The sequence below is a fragment of the Entelurus aequoreus genome, linkage group LG01 (assembly GCF_033978785.1).
Source record: "Entelurus aequoreus isolate RoL-2023_Sb linkage group LG01, RoL_Eaeq_v1.1, whole genome shotgun sequence".
NCBI classification, from domain to species: Eukaryota; Metazoa; Chordata; class Actinopteri; order Syngnathiformes; family Syngnathidae; genus Entelurus; species Entelurus aequoreus.
In genome coordinates this window covers 37435353-37458781 of record NC_084731.1, presented here as the reverse complement: position 1 = coordinate 37458781, position 23429 = coordinate 37435353, and the positions used below count along the sequence as shown (strand labels likewise).

Below are 23429 nucleotides of genomic sequence, written 5' to 3'. Positions count from 1 at the left end.
TTAACACACTGATGTCAGTTTTTGATGCAGTACCGCCTGAGGGATCGAAGATCACGGGCATTCAATGTTGGTTTTCGGCCTTGCCGCTTACGTGCAGTGATTTAACCAGATTCTCTGAACCTTTTGATGATATTACGGACATTACGTGGTGAAATCCCTGAATTCCTTGCAATAGCTCGTTGAGAAATGTTGTTCTTAAACTGTTCGACAATTTGCTCACGCATTTGTTCACAAAATGGTGACCCTAACCCCATCCTTATTTGTGAATGACTGAACATTTCATGGAAGATGCTGTTCCCAATTAGCCTGTTTACCTGTTGGATGTTCCAAATAAGTGTTTGAAGAGCTTTCCTCAACTTTCTCAGTCTTTTTTGCCACTTGTGCCAGCTTTTTTTGAAATATGTTGCAGGCATCAAATTCCAAATGAGTTAATATTTGCAAAAAACCCAAAGTTTACCAGTTCAAACATTACGTATCTTGTCTTTGCAGTCTATTCAATTGAATATAGGTTGAAAAAGATTAGCAGATCATTGTATTCTGTTTTTATTTACGATTTACACAACGTGCCAACTTCACTGGTTTTGGGTTTTGTATCACGGGAACTTCTTACCTCAGCGCAATATTTCCATTTCCATAGCAGCGCACTTCTGGCAACAAATGTGTGTTCCTACTTCCGGCAACAAACGCGAGTGTGTTTCTAATCATGGCAGACTTGGTAACAGACAATGAAGACAACTATTTTTGGACAAATGAGGATTCACAACCTTATTTTTTTTAAGCTGAAAACACCGAGGTTTAACTACTGCTTAGAGAAGCAAGCACGAAGAGAGGGTGAAACGTTAGAACAGACGGAAGCACAGAGAGTGAGGTTGGCGTGACTTGTGGGTATAAATGTGGAACTTGGAGCCAAGCTATGTGGACATATATGGCGTGCACACCCAAATTCAACTTGAAAAAACTTCCCCAGCCAGCTGCAACAAACAGACAACGGTCCATTGAGTGAGTCACTAATATATTGATCATCATGCCTGATATTACAGTTACATACACTGTGTACAAACAAAACATGAAATGTGGGCTAATACTTTACAGATACTGTAAAATGATTTTTCATGTTTTTCCAGTCAGTACAGATTGGTGTTCTATCACATTGTGTTTTGCAGTAAAAACTCAAAAGCAATTCACCTGCCGACGCAAAAGCTAGCTTATCGTTGTGGCGTGTGCAGCCCTTTGAGACACTTGTGATTTAGGGCTATATAAATAAACATTGATTGATTGATTGATTGATATCTTGCCATAGCTAGCTTACGTCCCAAGACGACGTGCTACTATGCTAGAAAAAGTTATTTAGTGTTCGCTCTTACAATAACAATGTCAGTACAGCTTGGTTATTATACAGGTTACGGAATGTAAATGAAGTATTTTTGGTGATTTTTGGATGCATTAAAAGTGATTTAGCGGCAGATTGGATTGCTCGCATCACTGCATTTGCAGCCACCAATAACTAGCCGATTTTTACAAATTAAATATGCAAAAAAACTCCAAAACCTTTTGTCTTCTTGTCTCTCATTAGGATTGTGAACAAAATTCCACAAGAAGTGCAGTTCTCCTTTAAGTCATCCAGTAGCTATAAAATGATGAAAAGGAAATTGCTGAATAGACAACATGTCTAATATTTTCTATTTCTGTCAGTCCAAATACGTGGATCAGCTTTGCTTGTGCTATTAGGTTTGCATGTGTTTTAGTACACGCAAACCTTCAGTAAATTGAAGTGATTAATTGCCAAGAAAGACAATAGTAAAATAATGTACATGTTAATGTACAAGAGGGACACAATACACAATTCAATAACGTACATTATAATGTACATAATTAAAAAAGAAGACAATAAACAATGCCTTTTTAAAATCAGGCCCACAAGGATTACAGTTGCGGCTTTGGCAACATTTTCCGCAGTCGGCTAGTAGTGTCTATTGTTCTTGGTTGCAATTGGCGAACGCCCCTCATGTGCTGGATTTGCCTCTGTGGGTGACAAGATTAAGCAATCGGTAAAACAAGTAGAAGTAGTGCAAGTCAAAGGCAAGAGCAACAATCTTAAACATACAACACCATTACCTGTCTTGGAGTTTTCTGGCTCCTCTTCTCAGCTAGCCACTCCTCCACCGAAAGCCCCTGGGAACGTGAGCAGAAGGTCTCGTTTCTGTAGCGACTGTGGCCATGCTCCTTGTTCTTGGGAAAGCCACAAAGCTTGCATCTGAAACACTCATTATGTTTCGGTGGAAGGGCGTTGATAAATCCTTGGTTGAGAGCCTTCTTTTTGCTATACCAGGCTGTTGAGCGTGGTATCTTAGTGGAGGCGCACGTGGTGGCAGCAGCAGCAGATGTGGCCGATGCGGCGGCAGCAACACAGGTGGAGGATGCAGCAGCAAAAGTGGGGGATAAAGGAGCAGCACGGCACGCAATAGCACGATAGAGCTTTGGCACGACAGGCGCGCCCAGTGTCGATGCCAGGCCAGATGTGTCAGCTAGATGCTCATAATTTGGTGATTCACGGGGGTGGGTGACCTCTGCAATCCATCCTTTGGCTGCAGGAAGTGACTCTTTCGTCATTGCCTCCGAAATCGGTGCTGGCACTGTTGCACTGACATCAGCAGTGGACATGTCCTTGTGCCTCTTGTTGAACCTGTGTGTGTGTGTAAACATTTATAAACATTTGCACCATCATCAGATTAATCACAAAAAATTATTGCATTAATCACGAACACACTTAAATTAATCATGCAATTAATTTTCACCTTACAAGCACTTTTACCTTACACGCTAAGGCTAAGAACTTAAGATAAAACTGTTACAAAGTTTTATGCAAATAAATGACATGTATTTCAATTACAAAGTTTAAAAATGTTCCTTGCTGTGCAGAAATATTGGGGTCTTTTCTTAAGCAAAAATTAACTATGCAAGAGAGTACCGTATTTTTCGGAGTATAAGTTGCTGCGGCCGGAAATGCATAATAAAGAAGGAAAAAAACACATATAAGTCGCATTTTTTGGGAAAATTTATTTGATAAAACCCAACACCAAAAATAGAAATTTGAAAGGCAATTTCATATAAATAAAGAATAGTGAACAACAGGCTGAATAAGTGTACGTTATATGACGCATAAATAACCAACTGGTGCCTGGTATGTTAACGTAACATATTATGGTAAGGGTCATTCAAATAACTATAACATATAGAACATGCTATACGTTTACCAAATAATCTGTCACTCCTAATCGCTAAATCCGATGAAATCTTATACGTCTAGTCTCTTACGTGAATGAGCTAAATAATATTATTTGATATTTTACGGTAATGTGTTAATAATTTCACACATAAGTCGCTCCTGAGCAACGTTCCCTCTAAGGTGCGCGCCTGCGCAATTGCGCAGTGCACACGCGTCCTCTAAGCAACAGCAAATTAATGCCGCGCAGAAAATCAAAAATCCCATCTGAACTTTAAACAAAATGAACACATTACAATTTATTCTGTATGATTTTGCAATGCAACTCTATGAGTGACAAGTGACAAAAAGAGTGGCCCCAATGAATAAAACAATATTTGTCAACACAGTTCAATTGTCGTCTGTCGAGACACTTTACGGACAGGAATTCCATCAATCACTTTATTGAGCAAAACTGTTTGTAACCACACCAAAAACAAGAGTAAAAAAACTTTTATCTATAAAAACTGGTAATTTTCTGCCATACAAACCAGGCTTAAACCAACTTTGTCATCCGTCGTTTCAACAGAAGCCGCTCGCTCTGTCTCACCTGCACCAACACACGCACTCATGGCACTTAGCCAGTGTTGTGTTTATGGCCACACAAAAAGCCGGACAACCCCAACGCCACACAATGTGTAAATGCCAGGTTGTAACACTCTGACTCCTCAATCAGATGTGTGCTTATTTTACTGCCATTTATTAAGAATGTTAATCTAAGGATATTATTCATGAAATATTGTCACTAGATTTCATAAATGCTAATAAAAAGATGTATTTTACAGACAGAAAGTTACAGGAACTAAATGTAATCTCTGAAAGGGGTAACATTTCTTTTAAAGGCAGGACCCGCAGCCAGACAAACAATACTAGGTCATGAAAAACCTTTTTTTTTTTTTTATTGTCATTGTAAGAGGGCAAAATCACTTATATCAGAAAATTATTTTAATAAAACATTTAAATTGTTATGATGTCAGGTTTGGGACAGGTGTGACGCTGGTGAGGCCACTGTGTGCACGTCTGATGTTGCTCACATGTGCTCCACTGAATGCTCAGGGAGTTTGTGCGTTTGCTCACAAACATTAAAAATTAGAGGGAACATTGCTCCTGAGTATAAGTCGCACCCCCGGCCAAACTATGAAAAAAACTGCGACTTACAGTCCGAAAAATACGGTAATCACCTGTGAATAATCATAATTAATTCAAATTCCAAAATGTGATTAATCTGATTAAATGTTATCATTTGACAGCCCTAATTATTACACAAGCGTTACCATTGTGAGAGCGAGCGGTGGTTGACCTCCACGAGATGAATGGGGCCAGCAGCTCTGATGGCACAGATTCTTCCGAATACGTGTGTAATCCCGCAAGACCAGTCCCCAACGGCTGATCCGGAACCCGTTAATGCTGTGCCCCTGACTGTGGAGGCTGCACAGCTGAATGAAGATGGCCTCCACCAACCTGCTGCTGTCTGGAGAGTGTGCCACTTCGGCACCCTGCTCGATGAACAGACTAGATGGAAAGAACACCAAAGTCACACTGGTGAGACAAATGTGAAAATGAACAACCGAAAATAAAATAAATTGTCTTGCACACAAACTGTTTTACGCTGTTCACCCCTTTCAAGTGGTTTGGCTTGTGGCGGGGTGGAAGGCTGACCGAAACTCTGTCTGTCTCTGGCAGCTTCCACCAAAATTTGACAATCCGCCTCTCCTGTTGAGGCCGTACAAACAGGTGGGGCCGCAGCTTAACAAGGGCAGTGGCCAAACGGCAGACGTGCTGGTACCCGCCGCGCCTGTCTGGACCCACCATGTCCTGCGTCAAACAAACAGCTTATTATTACACACATTCAATCCTGTTTAAACGTTCATACAAAGCTGCACTTCAATATTGAACATGAAGGCAGATGTGCAGTTGTACATTATTTACTTACAATAGAGTTATGACCTTTATAAACAAAAGTGCAGAGTAACAATATAAACACTACAGTATAAACACATGTATTAACAGGTCATATGCAATGACAACATGAGAAATGTCTGTGAAATGTTTGCAGCGTTTTTTTAAATGCTAGTTTTTCAACAGTAATAAAGGGCAGCATGGCTTTGGCAATGTAGTGAACCAAGGCCTGGGCAATATAACGAGAAGTTCAAATTTTTTGTTGCAGACGATTTGAAAAGTTATCCTCCGGCTACGCCATACTTTTAGCCCCCCGGAGCTTCCATAGCTTCCAACCTCCTCCTTATTTCCTTAGCGGCACACTTAGCAAAACATGGCTAATGCTAACGAAAGCGAGATGTTTGTTCCAAACAAAAGAAAAGTGTTGTCAGTAGTTTGGTTTTGCGGCAACAGGCGTGGAACAAACGACTGCACACGGCAGAGTTTGTTTAAAAAAGGCAGCAGCATAAATAACTTACTCCAGCATCTGAACCAAAGCCTCCAATCGTGTGTGTGAAATGCAAATGTTTGCGAGGCGAAGAAGACAAATAAACCAACTCCGACTATATAGCAACTTATGGTAGTGAAATCATTTACACAAGGCATGTATGATGAGAAAGAAGCACAGTGGAGAACAATCACTAAAGCAGTCACTTTGTACACCGTCAAGATGTGTGAATGAAAATATGAGGGGCCGTTAGGGACATTATTCAGAATTACCTCTTACATACACTACTGAAATGCTCTCACATAAACAACTGAAATGTTTTTATTTTATACACACTGTTGAAACACTCTTATAAACACTACTGAAACACTCTTATAAACACTGCTGAAATGCTCTTACATACACTACTGAAACACTCTAAAAAACACCACTGAAACACTCTTATAAACACTACTGAAACACTCTTATAAACACTACTGAAACACTCTTATAAACACTACTGAAATGCTCTTACATACACTACTGAAATGCTCTTATAAACACTACTGAAACGCTCATATAAACACTACTGAAATGCTCTTACGTCGTAGAATTTCTGACCTTTTGACCTATATTTCTTGTCTTTTAAGAATGTCCGCTCATTTTCAATTCTCTTCTATTTTGTGCCATTGAATGGACCAGTTGTGGGACAAAGGTGAATATGGAGTTATGCCAACCTGTCTACAGAATGTTTAGAATTTCCAAATATGACTAAGAGATACAAGGTTGTTTTGGAACAGACAAAACCAAAACAAAACAATCATGACGCACTAGATAAAAAACAATGACGCACAAGAGACATATAAAAAATGGCAGAGGACCGGAACTCGACAGTGATTTTGGCTTGTGTGTGTCTTGTTTGCTCCGGAGTAACATGTGGTCTGTCTGCACGGCCAACTTAATTCAACCTGCACTTCTGATTATGGGTAAATAAATTTGTTGTACTAAACTACTTTTGTTGCCTGTTTAAGCTTCGGACAATCCACTACACAAATTGGCGTCACGAACAGGATGGTTTAGAAGCTACAGGTCGACAGCCGCTCCCGCTCTCTCTGTCAGGCAGACAACGCTTGCACGCGCAAGGTAAGCAGTTTGCTTTAAAATGTAAACATTTTCTGCCTGGAGAGAGCCGGATCGATAAGACTAATTGCTGAATCTATTTTTGATAAAAGATAGGTTTAGTCAGGTTCTCCAAAAACAACCTGGAATGGGGTAAATTATGGTTGGATTGAGTTGTTTTATATGTGATCATTTGTCTGTGTGTTTGTTGAAAACTTGTGATTTCTTGTTTTTAGCTATAAGGGGATTGTTAATAGAATTTTGGTGGTTTGGAGTGTTTTTGAAGCATAGACGATGTGAGACGAAAAATTTCTTTTAACCTCTTCATCCTCTGTCGTTGTGGGCAGAGGATGCTTCTTGCTGCAAGTGCATCAGATTAGTCAGAGTTGGATACAGCTAAATTATAGGCAAGATTTGCTAACTGGTGGGATATTTGGCCCATATAAATTGATGACGTCTATGAAGGTGCGACATATCTGTTTATGTGGAAACTGCAGCGGTGGGAAAAGCCTCTTATAGGTGACCGCTCATTGACTCCGGTAAAGGAGATCAACTGAGCGGATAGCTGTCACAACGAATTTGGAAATTTGCTGCAAATAGACAGGTATTGATCGGGCTGCATATGGTAGAGCTTTGGTGAAACTTGGTGAAACTGTATGGACTGACCAGACACGAGTCTGTAGGATTGTAGGGTGATTCCCCGTGGTCCTACTGGGCGTTAGGCCAGGTTTTTTCTGTGTTGGTCAGTTTGATAACGCAGGTGCTGCTCCAATGAAACGGGTTAATCGCCGTTGTATGAGCAATGATGGAACCTGGTTTTTGTGATATGAGACGGCCGATTCCACAAAAGCACGCGTGCATTAGTTGTTTATATTTGTCCGGACATGGGGTGGTATGGTAATTTAACAATGTGTGTGTATAATGATGAATGCTGAAATGTGTGTGTATTGAGTGAGTCAGTTTATGTTGGTACATTTAGATATATGCGTAATTTAATAACTTTTGTGTAGCACCTGGTTTCTAATCTGGTTTAATTCCCCCCTCCCCCCCCCCCCCCCCCCCTCTCGCAACCTCCCTTCACGCTTTTTCTCACAGCCCCGCTATCTGTAAAAGTTGGGAAATTGTCTAAAATGTGTGTGCTTGTGAGAAAGTAGACAAAGTTTATGTACAGAAAACATATGAGTGAATGATCTATCCATTTAATTATCTCTTTCCGCTCTCGGAGGTTGGATCGCGGGGGCAGCAGCCTAAGCAGGGAAGTCCAGAATACCCTCCTTAAACTTGACTGTTTGTCCATCTAAGAGTGAATGATAAATGTTGTTCTTATTATTAAGGTTCTGATATGATACAGCTGTGCTTCTGGATGAGAAAAATAGTTGTCCGTTGCATTTACTTTTAACTGTGCTGGTGATTGTAACTGTGTGACACTGTGGTTTGAAAAAAAAAAAAAAAAAAAAAGGAGGCCCTGCTGGAAGACATTTTAAGATAAGGGATGTGTGCGTGTGACGAGGCTGTGTGAGTGACAGCTGCGTGAGGCGTGGGCCGAAGAGGTGTGACAATGTTAGGATAGCATTGAGCTAGGATAGCATTGAGCTAGGTTAGCATTAAGATAGGTTAGCATTGAGTTAGCATAGCATTGGATTAGATTAGCTTTGAGCTAGTTTTAAAAAAAAAAAAAAAATATATATATATATATATATATATATATATATATATATATATATATATATATATATATATATATATATATATATATATATAGTGGACAGCTGTACGCAAATCTGAAGAGAAGGCTGACAGGTTGGTTTTGATAATAGGAAAAATAAAATATACTGTATATGAATAAATAAACATTTAAATATCAATACATACATTTAGACTGGGACATTGAAGCATTGTTAAATTCATTAGTCATTAATTATGTGTGTAATATATTGTATTGAACAGCCTTGTTGCTTATCTGATCCATCCAGTTCCTGTGTGGAATTTGAGACAAACACACACGCACGCACATCATAGATTAGAACACATTGTAGCTTTGAATTAATAATGATATAGCAAACACATTAAATAAAATTGAATTAAATTTAATAAAGGTAAAATGATTATTTAATTATATTGACATTTTAAATATTTCAAGAATAATCACGATGAAGTAAAAGTTTAATTTATATTCCAAGACTTCTAAAAAACATCTGTTCAAACTGTGAAACATGTAGTCTGAAGAAGTACAGATAAGAGTCGCCAACACTCAGCGCCTTAGTCAAAACAAAACGTAGAGAAGCGTTAAACAAATTCTAATCAGAAGGAAGACAGACCAAAAAATGAGAACTTAAGTAAACAGACAGCAAGTAAACCAGAAATAATAATGTAAATAAATAACAAAGAAAGCAAATTTCTATGTGACATTGGTGCACGTAGAATTACATGTAGAGAATAAAACTAAATGGAAATAACTGTCTGCAAGATGAGCATGACGTCATGAATTGTGCTCGGGTTAGTAATAGATAGATAGATAGATAGACAGATAAAACGTTATTGATTCCTTCAGGAGAGTTCCCTCAGGAAGAAGAAGTAAAAAGTAAACAGTAACTAATAAGGGTATAAATGGAAACAAAATAGAAAAATATTACAAGGAGAATAAAAAGAGAACAGTAAAATAAGAATATAATAAGAGAAACTAGGCATTAACGACCATGATATAAAAAAGTATTGTACTGTTATTGTTTTGCATTCCCTGTCATCCTAGCCCCCCCAAGGAGGAACCATACAGTCTAATGATGTATGAGACAAAGGATTTTTTATAGGCTAAACCAGTAGTTCTCAAAGGAGGGTATGGTGTTTCCGCCCGGACAAAAAAGGGGGGTACTTGAAGGTATGCCAAGGGGTACCTGAGATTTTAAATATTTTAAAATAGCGACAATTCAAAATCCTTTATAAATATAATTATAGAAGAATAATTCTTCAACAAAATAAATATTTAGAATTAAGTTCACGAGCCCAGTAGGATCTCTATTACAATATCCAAAGAAGGTTGATGATTGATTATATGTATAGAAATCTTTATTATAATTTAATCACTTGTTTAATTTTTAAAACGTTTTAGTTATTCTTATTTTATTTTTTTTGTCCAAATAAGTCAAGTAAGACCACAACAAATGAGCAATATGGTGAACTGTTATACAATTTAATAAATCAGAAAATGATGACATTATGCTGTATTTTTTTATTTTTTTTAAATTTTACTGGGAAAAAAGGTTGAAAACCACTGCCCTAAATCATATCTAAAGCTAAAATTATTTTATAAGACTGATTATTTTGGATGATTGTGTTTGTATTGTGAGAGAAGGAGAGAAAGTGAGAGAGAGAGGAAGAGAGAGCAGGTGAAAAAACAGATTGAGGGTGATGAGGATGGTTTGAGAAAATATGGGAAAAGGATGTTTATAACCTTACGTTATGTGAATGGTTTCTAGGAGAACAGAAAATAGAAACATTGTGTGAAGTGTAAGGAAGAGATGGATACAGGATGTTGTTTGTAAAGGAAAACGAAAATGAAGAAAAGATGAGAAAGTGACAAATGAAGGTATTCGTACATGGTATTCTGTTGATTGTGGTTAGCTGCAAGTTTGTTTATTTGTTTGTTTGTTTAGTTGTTTGAGTGAAATGGGAAGAAATCAATAGGAATAATTACATGCAAAATGGAATACAACTATGAGTGCGATAGATAATGAATGAATAAATGAAATAGGTTTATTTTGGTCATATAATCAACCATCAACCAATTTGTGTGGGCAGTTTAACAGTAAATTAGACATATTAACAATCATACACATTTACACACAGAAAAAAGAAAACAAAAAGAATGACCGAAAAAAGAATAGGCGGAAGCCAAAGCTTATATTGGCCTATGATATACATTTACTGAACATTAAATTACCTGGAACATCAATGTTAAAAGATGAAAGTAATTGTTACTATATTTTATAATGTTCAAGAAACTTTACTTTTCAAGGGTCTCTTAAACCATAACAAAAAACTACATGTGTTCAGCTCATCACTAAAGATGGTACATCATTTAACTCCTAAAACTGAAATACATTTGTGTTTTTATTTTAATTTTACTTGACCTATTTTAAAAATCAATATCCCCCGTAAATGATAGTTTTCTCCTCATAATGTAAACAAGCTAAGAATACAAACTGGAAGGCTGTTGTTCTTTACTCGGAAACATAATTGCCATTGTTTTAAAATTAAATTATCTGAACATTTAACACATTATGACTTATAAAAAATAGATTGGTATGATCATAACAATAATGCTTTGTGTAATATTGAAATGAGCCTTTAAAGTTTAAGTAGTGGGTCTATATTTCTTCTACAAACATTTCCCCAAACTTCAAAACAATATTACATGTGGAAAAATAAAGGAATAATATAACATGTGCAGACATTTCTTATTCAGCATGTGTTTTACTTTATACCGAATAGCAATGGATTTGGATATTTTTCTTTAATATGTTCAATATGTGGCTTCCAACATATTTATGATCAATTATTATTCTCAAGAAGTTAGTTCATATACTCTGTCAAGTTACTCTTTCTGGTAAAGATTTAGTCTTATTAATTTCTACATATTGAGATCTATTACTTAAAATAACTACTTAACCACTGTTGTGAAACACTTTCTAATTTATGGGAGTATTGGGATAGGATTGAGGAAGATGTCTGCTGTGGTGGTGGTTAGTTTGGAAATTAATTTAATAAAAGTAACTTTAAAGTGCAGTCTGACATTTTTAGTTTGGAGTAATTTATATTTTTAATTAGACATTGCATTTCACCATACGTCTGGGAGGTGGCCTTGTGAGGTGTTTGTGCTGCGATATCACAACAGCTGGCACAAAACAATGGGTGTGTGTGCATGTTTTGACTAGTGTGAAAGAAAAGATAAGGAGAAACGTGAATAAAAATATTCTTTTGTTTTGGAGAATATCACGCACAGCGGGAGGTCAGAGTGCAAGCATGACAGCTTGCTCGCGCCTACTGATAGACAAATGATAGTTTAAATTAACTTATAGATAATCTTTAAGTGAATTAAAAGGGTACTTAAATACACATGAAGTAGTACGTATAATCTTTGAATTAAGGTTATTGATTAGCATTTAATGGGATAGTTAAGACTGTAATTTTAAAACGTGATATGCAAAATTGAACTAACTGAGAGGATATGAAAACGATGGGTGTACATGTTTTGAGTTCCAAATTCTGGAGGAAAAAACCTCAACAAAACGTAAAACCATACAGACGGACTTGGGTGGTAGCCACGGTTGTGCTAGGTCAAGCGAGGGTGGAAAGGATATGCATCAGGGGGACTGCCAACTTCTCTGAACAAGACAAGCTCCAAAGTTGTAGCCAGAACATGCTCACAAAAAATACAGGTATGACAGCAGGACGAACAGCAGGATACAAACAGACCCCTGCTGGACATAAGTGTCAACGGACAATGTTCAACACAATCTTTGAAGCATTCCTTTTGTGGTCAACCTGCACACACCTTGTAATGACCTGCTTACGAACTGTGCCCTGACAATTCAATACCGCACAGAAGGAACTTCCTGATGTTGCCTGACAGCACGACATCAGCTGACAACTACTGGGGACGCCTCCCAGGAACGAATGGAGGACGGGGACTGCTCCAACTGTCCTAGCACTGGCTGACTGAGGTGCGTCCGTGTCCCGTGCCACCCAAACCGCCAAAGTGTATGATCACCAATTAGACGACTCATAATAGGAGCCTTTTGACTCTTATATATGGTGGGACTCAAGGTATGGCCGCTCATGTGAACTATCCTTACAACAATTAGAATGGTATAAGATGGACAACTAATGACCCACATTGTTCCTTTGCTCTCTGTCCTGCCTACGAAACAAAACATTTAGGTCAAATGATAAAACAGGGCGTAGCTGCCGCTGATTGAACCGATACGCAAATACCACATTTTCAATTATTTCGGTTGTCTGTTAAAAACATAGCTATGGGCTGCAATTTGGACATTCCTGCTGTAGGCTACAAGGAGCTAGCAGCTACACGACAGCTGAGCTAAAATAACATTTAAGCATATCAAATATTTATAGTTGCTTATTACATACACAAAGTCGCAGAGAGACAGAAGTCTGTAGAAAGTATTCAGTAACAAACGTGTCCGCATTATTAAACTTTCTACCACAGGAAACATACTGAACAAATACAGCAGTTACTGTCAGACTCTAATCCGGATTACCTTGTCTATCAGACACATGGTTAAAACCCACAACACCTTTCGTTCTAATTAATGTCCCGGGGGACAAGATTACAGAAAAGACAGATCGAGTGAAAAGGGGGGAGGAATTATGATTTATGAAAGGGAAAACATTAAAAGTAGATCAATTTGAGTATGTTGAAATTAAAATCACATTTTCCTCAGAAATGTATTTCAAGGTAATTGTAGTATACAGACCGACCACAGCTAAAGACATTTTTCTTGATTCATTTTCAGACATCCTCAAACAGCATAGTATGAAAGAATTGAACGTCATGGGGGACGTTAACCTGGACTGGTTAAATAAGACGCGTAGAAAGAAACTTAAGGATATTATAAACGGCTTCTACATGATACAAATGATAAGCAGCCCTACTAGAATTACAATTGGATGACAAAAATCAAAGAGATCATCTGTAAATACACGAATACAAAACCAGAAAGAAGAGTGCTAAAATAAAAATACCATTGGATTAATAAAACAATTTGGATTCTAATAAAGACATGAGGACTCAGCTCTCATAAGAGCAATTATACCAGGTCTAAATGCAGATCGTATGATTTTAAAAGTTTTGAGGAACAAAGTTACAATGTTTATGCGGAAGTCTAAGGCTGACTTTCACTTAGAATTAATCAAAGCTGCAAAAGGGAACATTAGAAAGTTATGGAAAACAAACAAAAAAAAAAACTTACGGAAAGAGAGCAAACAAGAAACAACACTATAACATTAAATATCAATGGCGCTACTATTGCAGACAGTCTGGACATAAGTAATCATTTTAATGAACATTTCATCCAGTCTGTACAAACCCTGAATAAAAAGTCCCTCAAAACCAGTGCAAATAATTGTCATTTATTCAGGATGGACTAATTTTAGAATTAACAAATGAAACAAAGTTAAACAAAATCTTCACTGCATTATCAGACTCACGATCTAGAGATATATATATGGGTTGGACACTATCTTCCTAAAAACATATAAGGATTGTATCATTGCTCGTATAACGACGATTGATAAATAAATTAATAACGGAAAACACTTTCCCTATCATGTCGAGAAACTGCTACTATAATTAAATCCATAAAGCAGGAAATAAAGAAGACCAGAACATGTACAGACCAATTAGCCTTCTCCCCGTTATAACAAAAGGAATAGAAAATTTGAAGTTAAAAGGTGGCTTTGGAGCAATCAAGGCTGCTCACACGGTCACTAAGAGGGGCATTATGTTGACACATCAATTTAATGAGTATTATATTTATCCATGATAGCATTTTTGTTGTAGATTGTGAGGTATGGCTGTTAAAATATTGGTTGTTGTTACGAATGATGACAGATGTGAACAAGAGCATGCATTGTCTTTGTGTGATGATGTAAATAAGGTGTGGTTGTATTGTATATTAAGAATGTGTCCATGAAGGGGCATTTTATGACTTTCCTAAATTTGATTACATGCTACAGTATGATTATTTTTTGATTAATTATTGATTATTATGAATGTATATATTTATTATGATTAATTAGTGTCATAATTCTATTGCTTGATTTGTGGATCCCTTTAATTTAGGTAGCCAGGGACTACAGATGGAAAGTAGCTATTTAGATATAATCTGGTACAGAACATATCTGTTTCTGAACTTAATGTTTCTGTGCATTGTCCCATCATAGATAGACTAAATTAAATACAACTATTTAGTGAATTATTGAGGCCACAATAATTCACTAGGTGTTGTAAAATATCAAAGTACTATTGCAAAAGCGAACAGTGACCTCAAACATGACCTGTCCTCCGCCTCTGTTCTTGCTGCACTTGACTATCAGCTGCCTTTTCTTTTTCTTGGATGTTTCTGAAACTACTGATACTACTACTACTACTACTATTACTATTACTACGACTAACACTGTCCCTGTGAGAGGGACAGAGGGGGGAGGTGAGTTTGGATTGGGTCAAGTTTGAGCGTGTTGAGGTTTTATTTAATCGATATGATCAATCCGGTACAAGGATAAAGGTACGTAATGATTTAGATTGACAATTGCAGTGGTTGGCGGAAGCAACCCCAACCTCAAAGGAGGGTGCCAATTCAGTAATTAAATGTTTTGTGAATGATCTAATATCCCGACATGGTTTCCCCAAAAAGATTAGGTCAAACAACGGCACCTATTTTAAGAAAACAGGTTAATCTTCTTCAGTCACAAGATCAGCACTTCTCAGGACCAGCAGCTTCCTAGGAAGGTGGAAAGACCATGAGACCAAAATGGTAAGTTTGCAAAATGTAGAATTTGTGTGCCAGTTCCTCTGTGCAGATTTGAGGATGAAAGCAACCACTCCAGATTCCCTTGCACTCGCTAAGAGGGGCACGGTCAAAGCCGATCCAGGACCAACACCCGATACCTGACTGGAAGGAACCGAGAGGAGAGACAACACCTTGCCAGCGATGACGAGAACGACTAAGGTTGCCAGCCAATATGTGTCCGTCGGGATTCCAGCAGCTGTGGAAGGAGGCCCGGAAGCAAGCCGAGGGCCTGGACCAAAGCCCCACGCCCCATACTCTGCCCCCGCCTTCCCCAAAGCCCCCACAGCTCCAACTTTTTCTCAGCTTTTCCCCAAAGCGGCCAGCGCGCACATGCCATTGCACAGTCTGCCCAATGGACTGAACCACACTCCAAAGAGAGACAGAGACAGACTGTTTGAGTGGATCTCTTTCTTCACCAAGGCAGCCAAAAGCCCAACGAGGTGTCGGCAGGCCACCAGACTGAGGCACCACCGAGCCATCTATACTAGAATAAAACACAACTCACATAATGTTTTTTCTTTTGTGACCGTGTCAGAGGCAGACATACATTGTACTGAGGTAGCTAACTATGATGCGTTCAGTTTATCGCAACATCAAGCAAACAATCTGAATATCCCCGTCGTATCAATTCCTAGATATGGTCGAAACTATTTAAAGTGCAATACGCATAATAAACGCAACATTATTAATATTGCTACTTCGGATAATTTCAACAAACAATCCTCAAAACAGCCCACTACCTATAATATGGGCTTTTTAAACATAAGATCATTATCTTCCAAAACGTTATTAGTTAATGAAGTCATTAGAGACAACAAACTTGACGTCGTTGGTCTCGCCGAGACCTGGCTCAAACCAGACGATTTTTTTGCGCTAAATGAGGCATCTCCTCCTAACTATACCAATACACATGTTGCCCGACCTCTTAAAAGGGGAGGGGGTGTCGCACTAATATACAATGAAAACTATAATCTTACACCTAACCTAAATAATAAATATAACTCGTTTGAGGTGCTCACTTTGAGGTTTGTCACACCGCTGCCTCTCCACCTGGCTGTTATCTACCGCCCCCCTGGGCCCTATTCGGACTTCATCAGTGAATTCCCAGAGTTTGTTGCTGATCTAGTGACGCACGCCGACAATATAATCATAATGGGGGACTTTAATATCCATATGAATACCCCATCGGACCCTCCATGCGTGGCGCTCCAGACTATAATTGATAGCTGTGGTCTTACACAAATAATAAATGAACCCACACATCGCAACGGTAATACGATAGATCTAGTGCTTGTTAGGGGTATCACCACCTCTAAAGTTACGATACTCCCGTACACTAAAGTAATGTCCGATCATTACCTTAAAAAATTTGAAGTTCTGACTCATTGTCAACAAACTAATAATAATAATAATAACTACTATAGCAGCCGCAACATTAATGCTGCCACAACGACGACTCTAACTGACCTACTGCCTTCGGTAATGGCACCATTCCCAAATTATGTGGGCTCTATTGATAACCTCACTAACAACTTTAACGACGCCCTGCGCGACACCATTGATAGTGTAGCACCGCTAAAACTAAAAAGGGCCCCTAAAAGGCGTACCCCATGGTTTACAGAAGAAACTAAAGCCCAGAAATTATCATGTAGAAAGCTGGAACGCAAATGGCGTGCGACTAAACTTGAGGTTTTCCATCAAGCATGGTGTGATAGTTTAATAACTTATAAACGCATGCTTACCTCAGCTAAAGCTAAATATTACTCAAATCTCATCCACCTCAACAAAAATGATCCTAAATTTCTGTTTAGTACAGTTGCATCGCTAACCCAACAAGGGACTCCTCCCAGTAGCTCCACCCACTCAGCAGATGACTTTATGAATTTCTTTAATAAGAAAATTGAAGTCATTAGAAAAGAGATTAAAGACAATGCATCTCAGCTACAACTGGGTTCTATTAACACAGATACGACTGTATATACCAGGGGTGGGCAATTAATTTTCACCGGGGGCCGCATAAGCAACCCGAGCACTGCTGGAGGGCCACACGACAATATTTCAATTAAATTTTGCTCAATATTATTTTTGATATACCGTAAGATAAATAATAATGATGATAATAATAATAATAATTAATAATAATAATAATAATTTAATTTAACCTCACTTAACTTTATACAAAAGCAGATTGCTTTTGATGGTCACTTTATCCTGCATTGTCCAACATTTTTCCCCATCAGATTTGGACAACCATCTGTTGTTAAAAATAGTTTTTAATCATATTTCTTTTATATTGTTTTTTATATTGGTTTATATGTAATTGTTTTTTCTTTTTATTCAGTCATTGGTGGAGCTAAGGATAATATTTGAATATTGTTTTTAATATTGTTGTGCAGCACTTTGGAAACATTTTGTTGTTTAAATGTGCTATATAAATAAAGTGGATTGGATTGGATTGTCACACCTGCCAGCTTGTCCCATTTCAGTCCTAACATGTCCAAACACGCATTTACCTATGTGAACAAGTCATTACCTGTGGTTGTCTCTTTAATTGACTGCATGGCTGCCACCTACTCCGTGATTTGAAAGTCTGCAGTTATCCCACGTAAGAAGAAGAGCAGCTGGAGGTGTCACGTACATCACAGATCTCATCCAAAGTTAGCGAAAAACAGTCCTTGTCTCCGGGCATACAGCGCAACAGAGTCCAATAAGCACTCCTTAATAAACTCTCCGTCAGAAAACGCCTTACTTTTTCTGGCGCTTTTGTGAGAAATGACGAAACTTGTCCTGACGGCTGCATCTCTGGGGGTGTGAAATATGGCACAAAGTACTTGTTGGGTTTGCAGTTTTACCATCAACGCATCAGCCTCCCTTGCGCGCGCTTCATCAGACACATTCCGGTATTTTCCCTCGTGTTTCTTCGTGTAGTGGCGATTACAATTATATTCTTTAAACACAGCAAGCTGTGTACCACAAATTAAGCACACGGCTTTACCATTAATTTATGTAAAGAAATACTTGCCAGTCCAAAACACGCCATTCGTCATCAACTTTTCTTTTTTTAGCGTCTCATCACTTGTCGCTGTGCACCTGCACTCACAGGTTCCCCCCGGACATATGGCATGAATAACACATTTCAAAATAAAAGCAGCACAGTTGTATTGCGCGCACGACATAGATGTTTTTTAAACTTTATTTTGTAATTTGTTATTGCGCCGTTCAATTCACTCACAATCGCACACGCGCATACGTCCACACGGAAGTAATACAAATAACGCTTTTCAAAACAAAAGCAGCACCGTTGTATTGCACACTCGACATAGATACTTTTTGAAATGTATTTTGAAATTTTTGATTGGCCTCATGCGGGCCGGACAGGGATGCGCAAAGGGCCGGATGCGGCCCGCGGGCCGTACAATGCCCAGGTCTGGTATATACGACGGATACCGCCCTCCAAAATAGTTTCTCTCTCTTTGATTAAATAACATTGGAGGAATTGTCAAAATGTGTAAATGGGACAAAACAAACAACATGTTTACTTGACCCAATTCCTGGGAAACTTATCAAGGAGCTTTTTGTTTTATTAGGTCCATCAGTGTTAAATATTATAAACTTATCACTTTCCTCTGGTACTGTTCCCCTAGCATTCAAAAAAGCGGTTATTCATCCTCTACTCAAAAGACCTAACCTCGATCCTGATCTCCTGGTAAACTACCGGCCGGTGTCCCACCTTCCGTTTATCTCGAAAATCCTCTAAAAAATTGTAGCACAGCAGCTAAATGAACACTTAGCGTCTAACAATCTCTGTGAACCTTTTCAGTCCGGTTTCAGGGCAAATCACTCTACGGAGACAGCCCTCGCAAAAATGACTAATGATCTATTGCTAACGATGGATTCTGATGCTTCATCTATGTTGCTGCTTCCTGATCTTAGCGCCGCTTTCGATACTGTTGATCATAATATTTTATTAGAGCGTATCAAAACGCGTATTGGGATGACAGACTTAGCCTTGTCTTGGTTTAACTCTTATCTTACTGACAGGATGCAGTGTGTTTCCCATAACAATGTGACCTCGGACTATGTTAAGGTAACGTGCGGAGTTCCCCAGGGTTCGGTTCTTGGCCCTGCACTCTTTAGTATTTACATGCTGCCGCTAGGTGACATCATACGCAAATACGGTGTTAGCTTTCACTGTTATGCTGATGACACCCAACTTTACATGCCCCTAAAGCTGACCAACACGCCGGATTGTAGTCAGCTGGAGGCGTGTCTTAATGAAATTAAACAATGGATGTCCGCTAACTTTTTGCAACTCAACGCTAAGAAAACGGAAATGCTGATTATCGGTCCTGCTCAACACCGACATCTATTTAATAATACCACCTTAACATTTGACAACCAAACAATTAAACAAGGCGACTCGGTAAAGAATCTGGGTATTATCTTCGACCCAACTCTCTCGTTTGAGTCACACATTAAGAGTGTTACCAAAACGGCCTTCTTTCATCTCCGTAATATCGCTAAAATTCGTTCCATTTTGTCCACAAGCGATGCTGAGATCATTATCCATGCGTTCGTTACATCTCGTCTCGATTACTGTAACGTTTTATTTTCGGGCCTCCCTATGTCTAGCATTAAAAGATTACAGATGGTACAAAATGCGGCTGCTAGACTTTTGACAAAAACAAGAAAGTTTGATCATATTACGCCTATACTGGCTCACTTGCACTGGCTTCCTGTGCACCTAAGATGCGACTTTAAGGTTTTACTACTTACGTATAAAATACTACACGGTCAAGCTCCTGCCTATCTTGACGATTGTATTGTACCATATGTCCCGGCAAGAAATCTGCGTTCAAAGAACTCCGGCCTATTAGTGATTCCCAGAGCCCAAAAAAAGTCTGCGGGCTATAGACCGTTTTCTATTCGGGCTCCAATACTATGGAATGCCCTCCCGGTAAAAGTTAGAGATGCTACCTCAGTAGAAGCATTTAAGTCTCATCTTAAAACTCATTTGTATACTCTAGCCTTTAAATAGACTCCCTTTTTAGACCAGTTGATCTGCCGTTTCTTTTCTTTTCTTTTCTACTCTGCTCCCAACCCGGGGTGGACCGCTAGCCTGTCCATCAGATGGGGACATCTCTACGCTGCTGACCCGTCTCCACTCGGGATGGTTCCTGCTGGCCCCACTATGGACTGGACTTTCGCTGATGTGTTGGACTTTCACAATATTATGTCAGGCCCACTCGACATCCATTGCTTTCGGTCTCCCCTAGAGGGGGGTGGGGGGTTACCCACATATGCGGTCCTCTCCAAGGTTTCTCATAGTCATTCACATTGACTTCCCACTGGGGTGAGTTTTCCTTGCCCGTATGTGGGCTCTGTACCGAGGATGTTGTTGTGGCTTGTACAGTCCTTTGAGACACTTGTGATTTAGGGCTATATAAATAAACATTGATTGATTGATTGATCTATACGAGCACTAATCGAACATGGACTCATACGAAATTCAGTTGTGTGTTCAAAATCAATTGGTAACTACATTCATTGCAAATGCCGGAAAAAATATTTTTGCAAATGTCTTACAGTCATAAGTCTATATACATTAATCTATTTATGTTCAATGATGTTCATGATCAAAGTATTTGTTATTCCTTTACTAAATCAAAGGGTAGGCCACTAATTGTGTTCTGTGAGATGGTTTTACTGCAGGCTGGTAACAGCGATCGCTCTGAAGGAGGGTCATAGACGGAATTTTTGCCTCATATAAAAACATTTAGGTTTTTGCCTCTATCTGTGGTAGAGATTTAACTTAGTGGTCTACATCAGAAATTGTTTTGGTCCAGGGACTTAAGACCCTGGAAGGAGGGTATGTCGTAGAATTTCTGACCTTTTGACCTATATTTCTTGTCTTTTAAGAATGTCCGCTCATTTTCAATTCTCTTCTATTTTGTGCCATTGAATGGACCAGTTGTGGGACAAAGGTGAATATGGAGTTATGCCAACCTGTCTACAGAATGTTTAGAATTTCCAAATATGACTAAGAGATACAAGGTTGTTTTGGAACAGACAAAACCAAAACAAAACAATCATGACGCACTAGATAAAAAACAATGACGCACAAGAGACATATAAAAAATGGCAGAGGACCGGAACTCGACAGTGATTTTGGCTTGTGTGTGTCGTTTGCTCCGGAGTAACATGTGGTCTGTCTGCACGGCCAACTTAATTCAACCTGCACTTCTGATTATGGGTAAATAAATTTGTTGTACTAAACTACTTTTGTTGCCTGTTTAAGCTTCGGACAATCCACTACATAAACATTACTGAAACGCTCTTATAAACACTACTGAAATGCTCTTACATACACTACTGAAACACTCTTATAAACACTACTGAAACGCTCTTATAAACACTACTGAAACACTCTTATAAACACTACTGAAACGCTCTTATAAACACTACTGATACACTCGATAAACACTACTGAAACATTCTTACATACACTACTGAAACACTCTTATAAACACTACTGAAATGTTTTTGTCTCACGCACACACACACACACACACACACACACTTGGAATTATTTTTCACTAGTATGTATAAAAGGATTTCACCTGTGTGTGTGTGTGTGTGTGCTTTTTACACGTGCGTGTGAGAGACAACAATTTCAGTAGTATGTGTGCAAAGATTTCAGTTATGTGTATGAGCGCATCTTACCAGTGTGTATACGAGCATTTTACCACTATGTGTAAGAGCATCTAACTAGTGTGTGTGAGCGATGTTGCATTCCGGTTCCGGTATAATCCCCGCCCCTTTTCAGACAAGTTTATTTTTATTTTTTTTAAAGCCAAGTTGTGGACAAAATGTCTGCCGACAAGTAGCCTAACCGAGGCGGGAGTTCCACTTCATAATTTGAGGGCTTCAGCGGAGAATATAAGAACACTTTCAATGCAACAAGGGTCGGACTGCCACCGTGGGTCTTCCCTGCAGGACGCGGCACCTGAGCGGCCACACAGCGGTGCCTTTTAGGGATGGGCGATACCACACTTTTAGGATTCGATACGATACCGATACTTTTTCTTGCATTTTCATCGATACCGATACCATTAATTTCTTATTGGCAATTTTTGTCAGTCAAAAATATTATTACTATTGTTATTATTTAAGACAAATCACAAGACAAATACAGACCATTTATACCACATTTATTATGGTCAATATATAATAAAATTAAAATTAAAATAAATAACATAAAAATATGAAAAATAAATTAAATATTATATATAATAAAAAAAGATATTTAATATGTTTATGTGAAATTTATTGAATATTCCAATTAATATATTTGTGTGCAGAGAAGTTCCATGAATCCTTGTTGAAATGGTCATGCAGCTGTGTTGTGACTCTGAAATAAGAATGTAACAATCAGATCACATGAAAACAGCTAAGACAATATAAGTCATACAGGGAAATGCATTTTTAGACAATAGGATTTGCCTGAGCGGCTAGGGGACACCAAAAAATTGATTAGAAAAGACAGATTGAAAATAATAATACAAAAAAAAAATGTTTTCCCAGCGGGCCGGATGTTGGACTTTGGCGGGCCGTAACCGGCCTGCGGGCCGTAGTTTGGGGACCCCTTATCTAGTCGATAGAAAAGCGCTAAATAAATGTAATCCATTATCATTAGTATATGATTAGCTACTGACGTAACACGAGGTGACTCACATTTCGACATGTTACCATTGTAGCTCACTACAATGCCATGTTGTCTTACATTTCGTGTGATTCAACAATCATTTAGAAATAAATAATGTCTAATGACCTTTTCCTCCTTTTGCCCCGATGTCCATGAACTGAAACGTTGCATGTGTGCGGTGCAAACTCGCAATGGAACGAGTGCTCCAGGCTGCTTGGCTGTCGGGAGCTCAGGTGCCGCGACCTGCAGGGGAGACCCACGGTGGCAGTCCGACCCTTGTTGCATTGAAAGTGTTATTATATTCTCCGCTGAAGCCCTCAAATTATGAAGTGGAACTCCCGCCTCGGTTAGGCTACTTGTCGGCAGACATTTTGTCCACAACTTGGCTTT

At 38.7% G+C, this 23429-nt stretch overlaps 1 protein-coding gene and 1 pseudogene across 1 annotated transcript; one reads left to right on the top strand and one right to left on the bottom strand.

Moving 5' to 3' along the window:
• Positions 1–1779: 1779 nt before the first annotated feature.
• LOC133651538 (uncharacterized) lies at positions 1780–18645 on the bottom strand. The gene is made up of 4 exons (XM_062049507.1): positions 17868–18645; positions 4537–5077; positions 2116–2683; positions 1780–2022 (listed from the first exon to the last, which is right to left on the bottom strand). Exons 3-4 carry the CDS (start codon positions 2659–2661, stop codon positions 1924–1926), a joined length of 645 nt encoding a protein of 214 aa, XP_061905491.1. The 5' UTR covers positions 2662–2683; positions 4537–5077; positions 17868–18645; the 3' UTR covers positions 1780–1923.
• LOC133654663 (uncharacterized) lies at positions 4709–20348 on the top strand (annotated as a pseudogene).
• Positions 20349–23429: the final 3081 nt, after the last annotated feature.

What these genes read in the sequence shown, in the direction of transcription:
- LOC133651538 (XM_062049507.1), bottom strand. Translation starts at nt 2,661, where the DNA reads ATGTCCACTGCTGATGTCAGTGCAACAGTGCCAGCACCGATTTCGGAG. An exon ending in GCCAGAAAACTCCAAGACAG is followed by an intron (nt 2,023 to 2,115) that starts GTAATGGTGTTG and finishes TGTCACCCACAG; the next exon opens with AGGCAAATCCAGCACATGAG.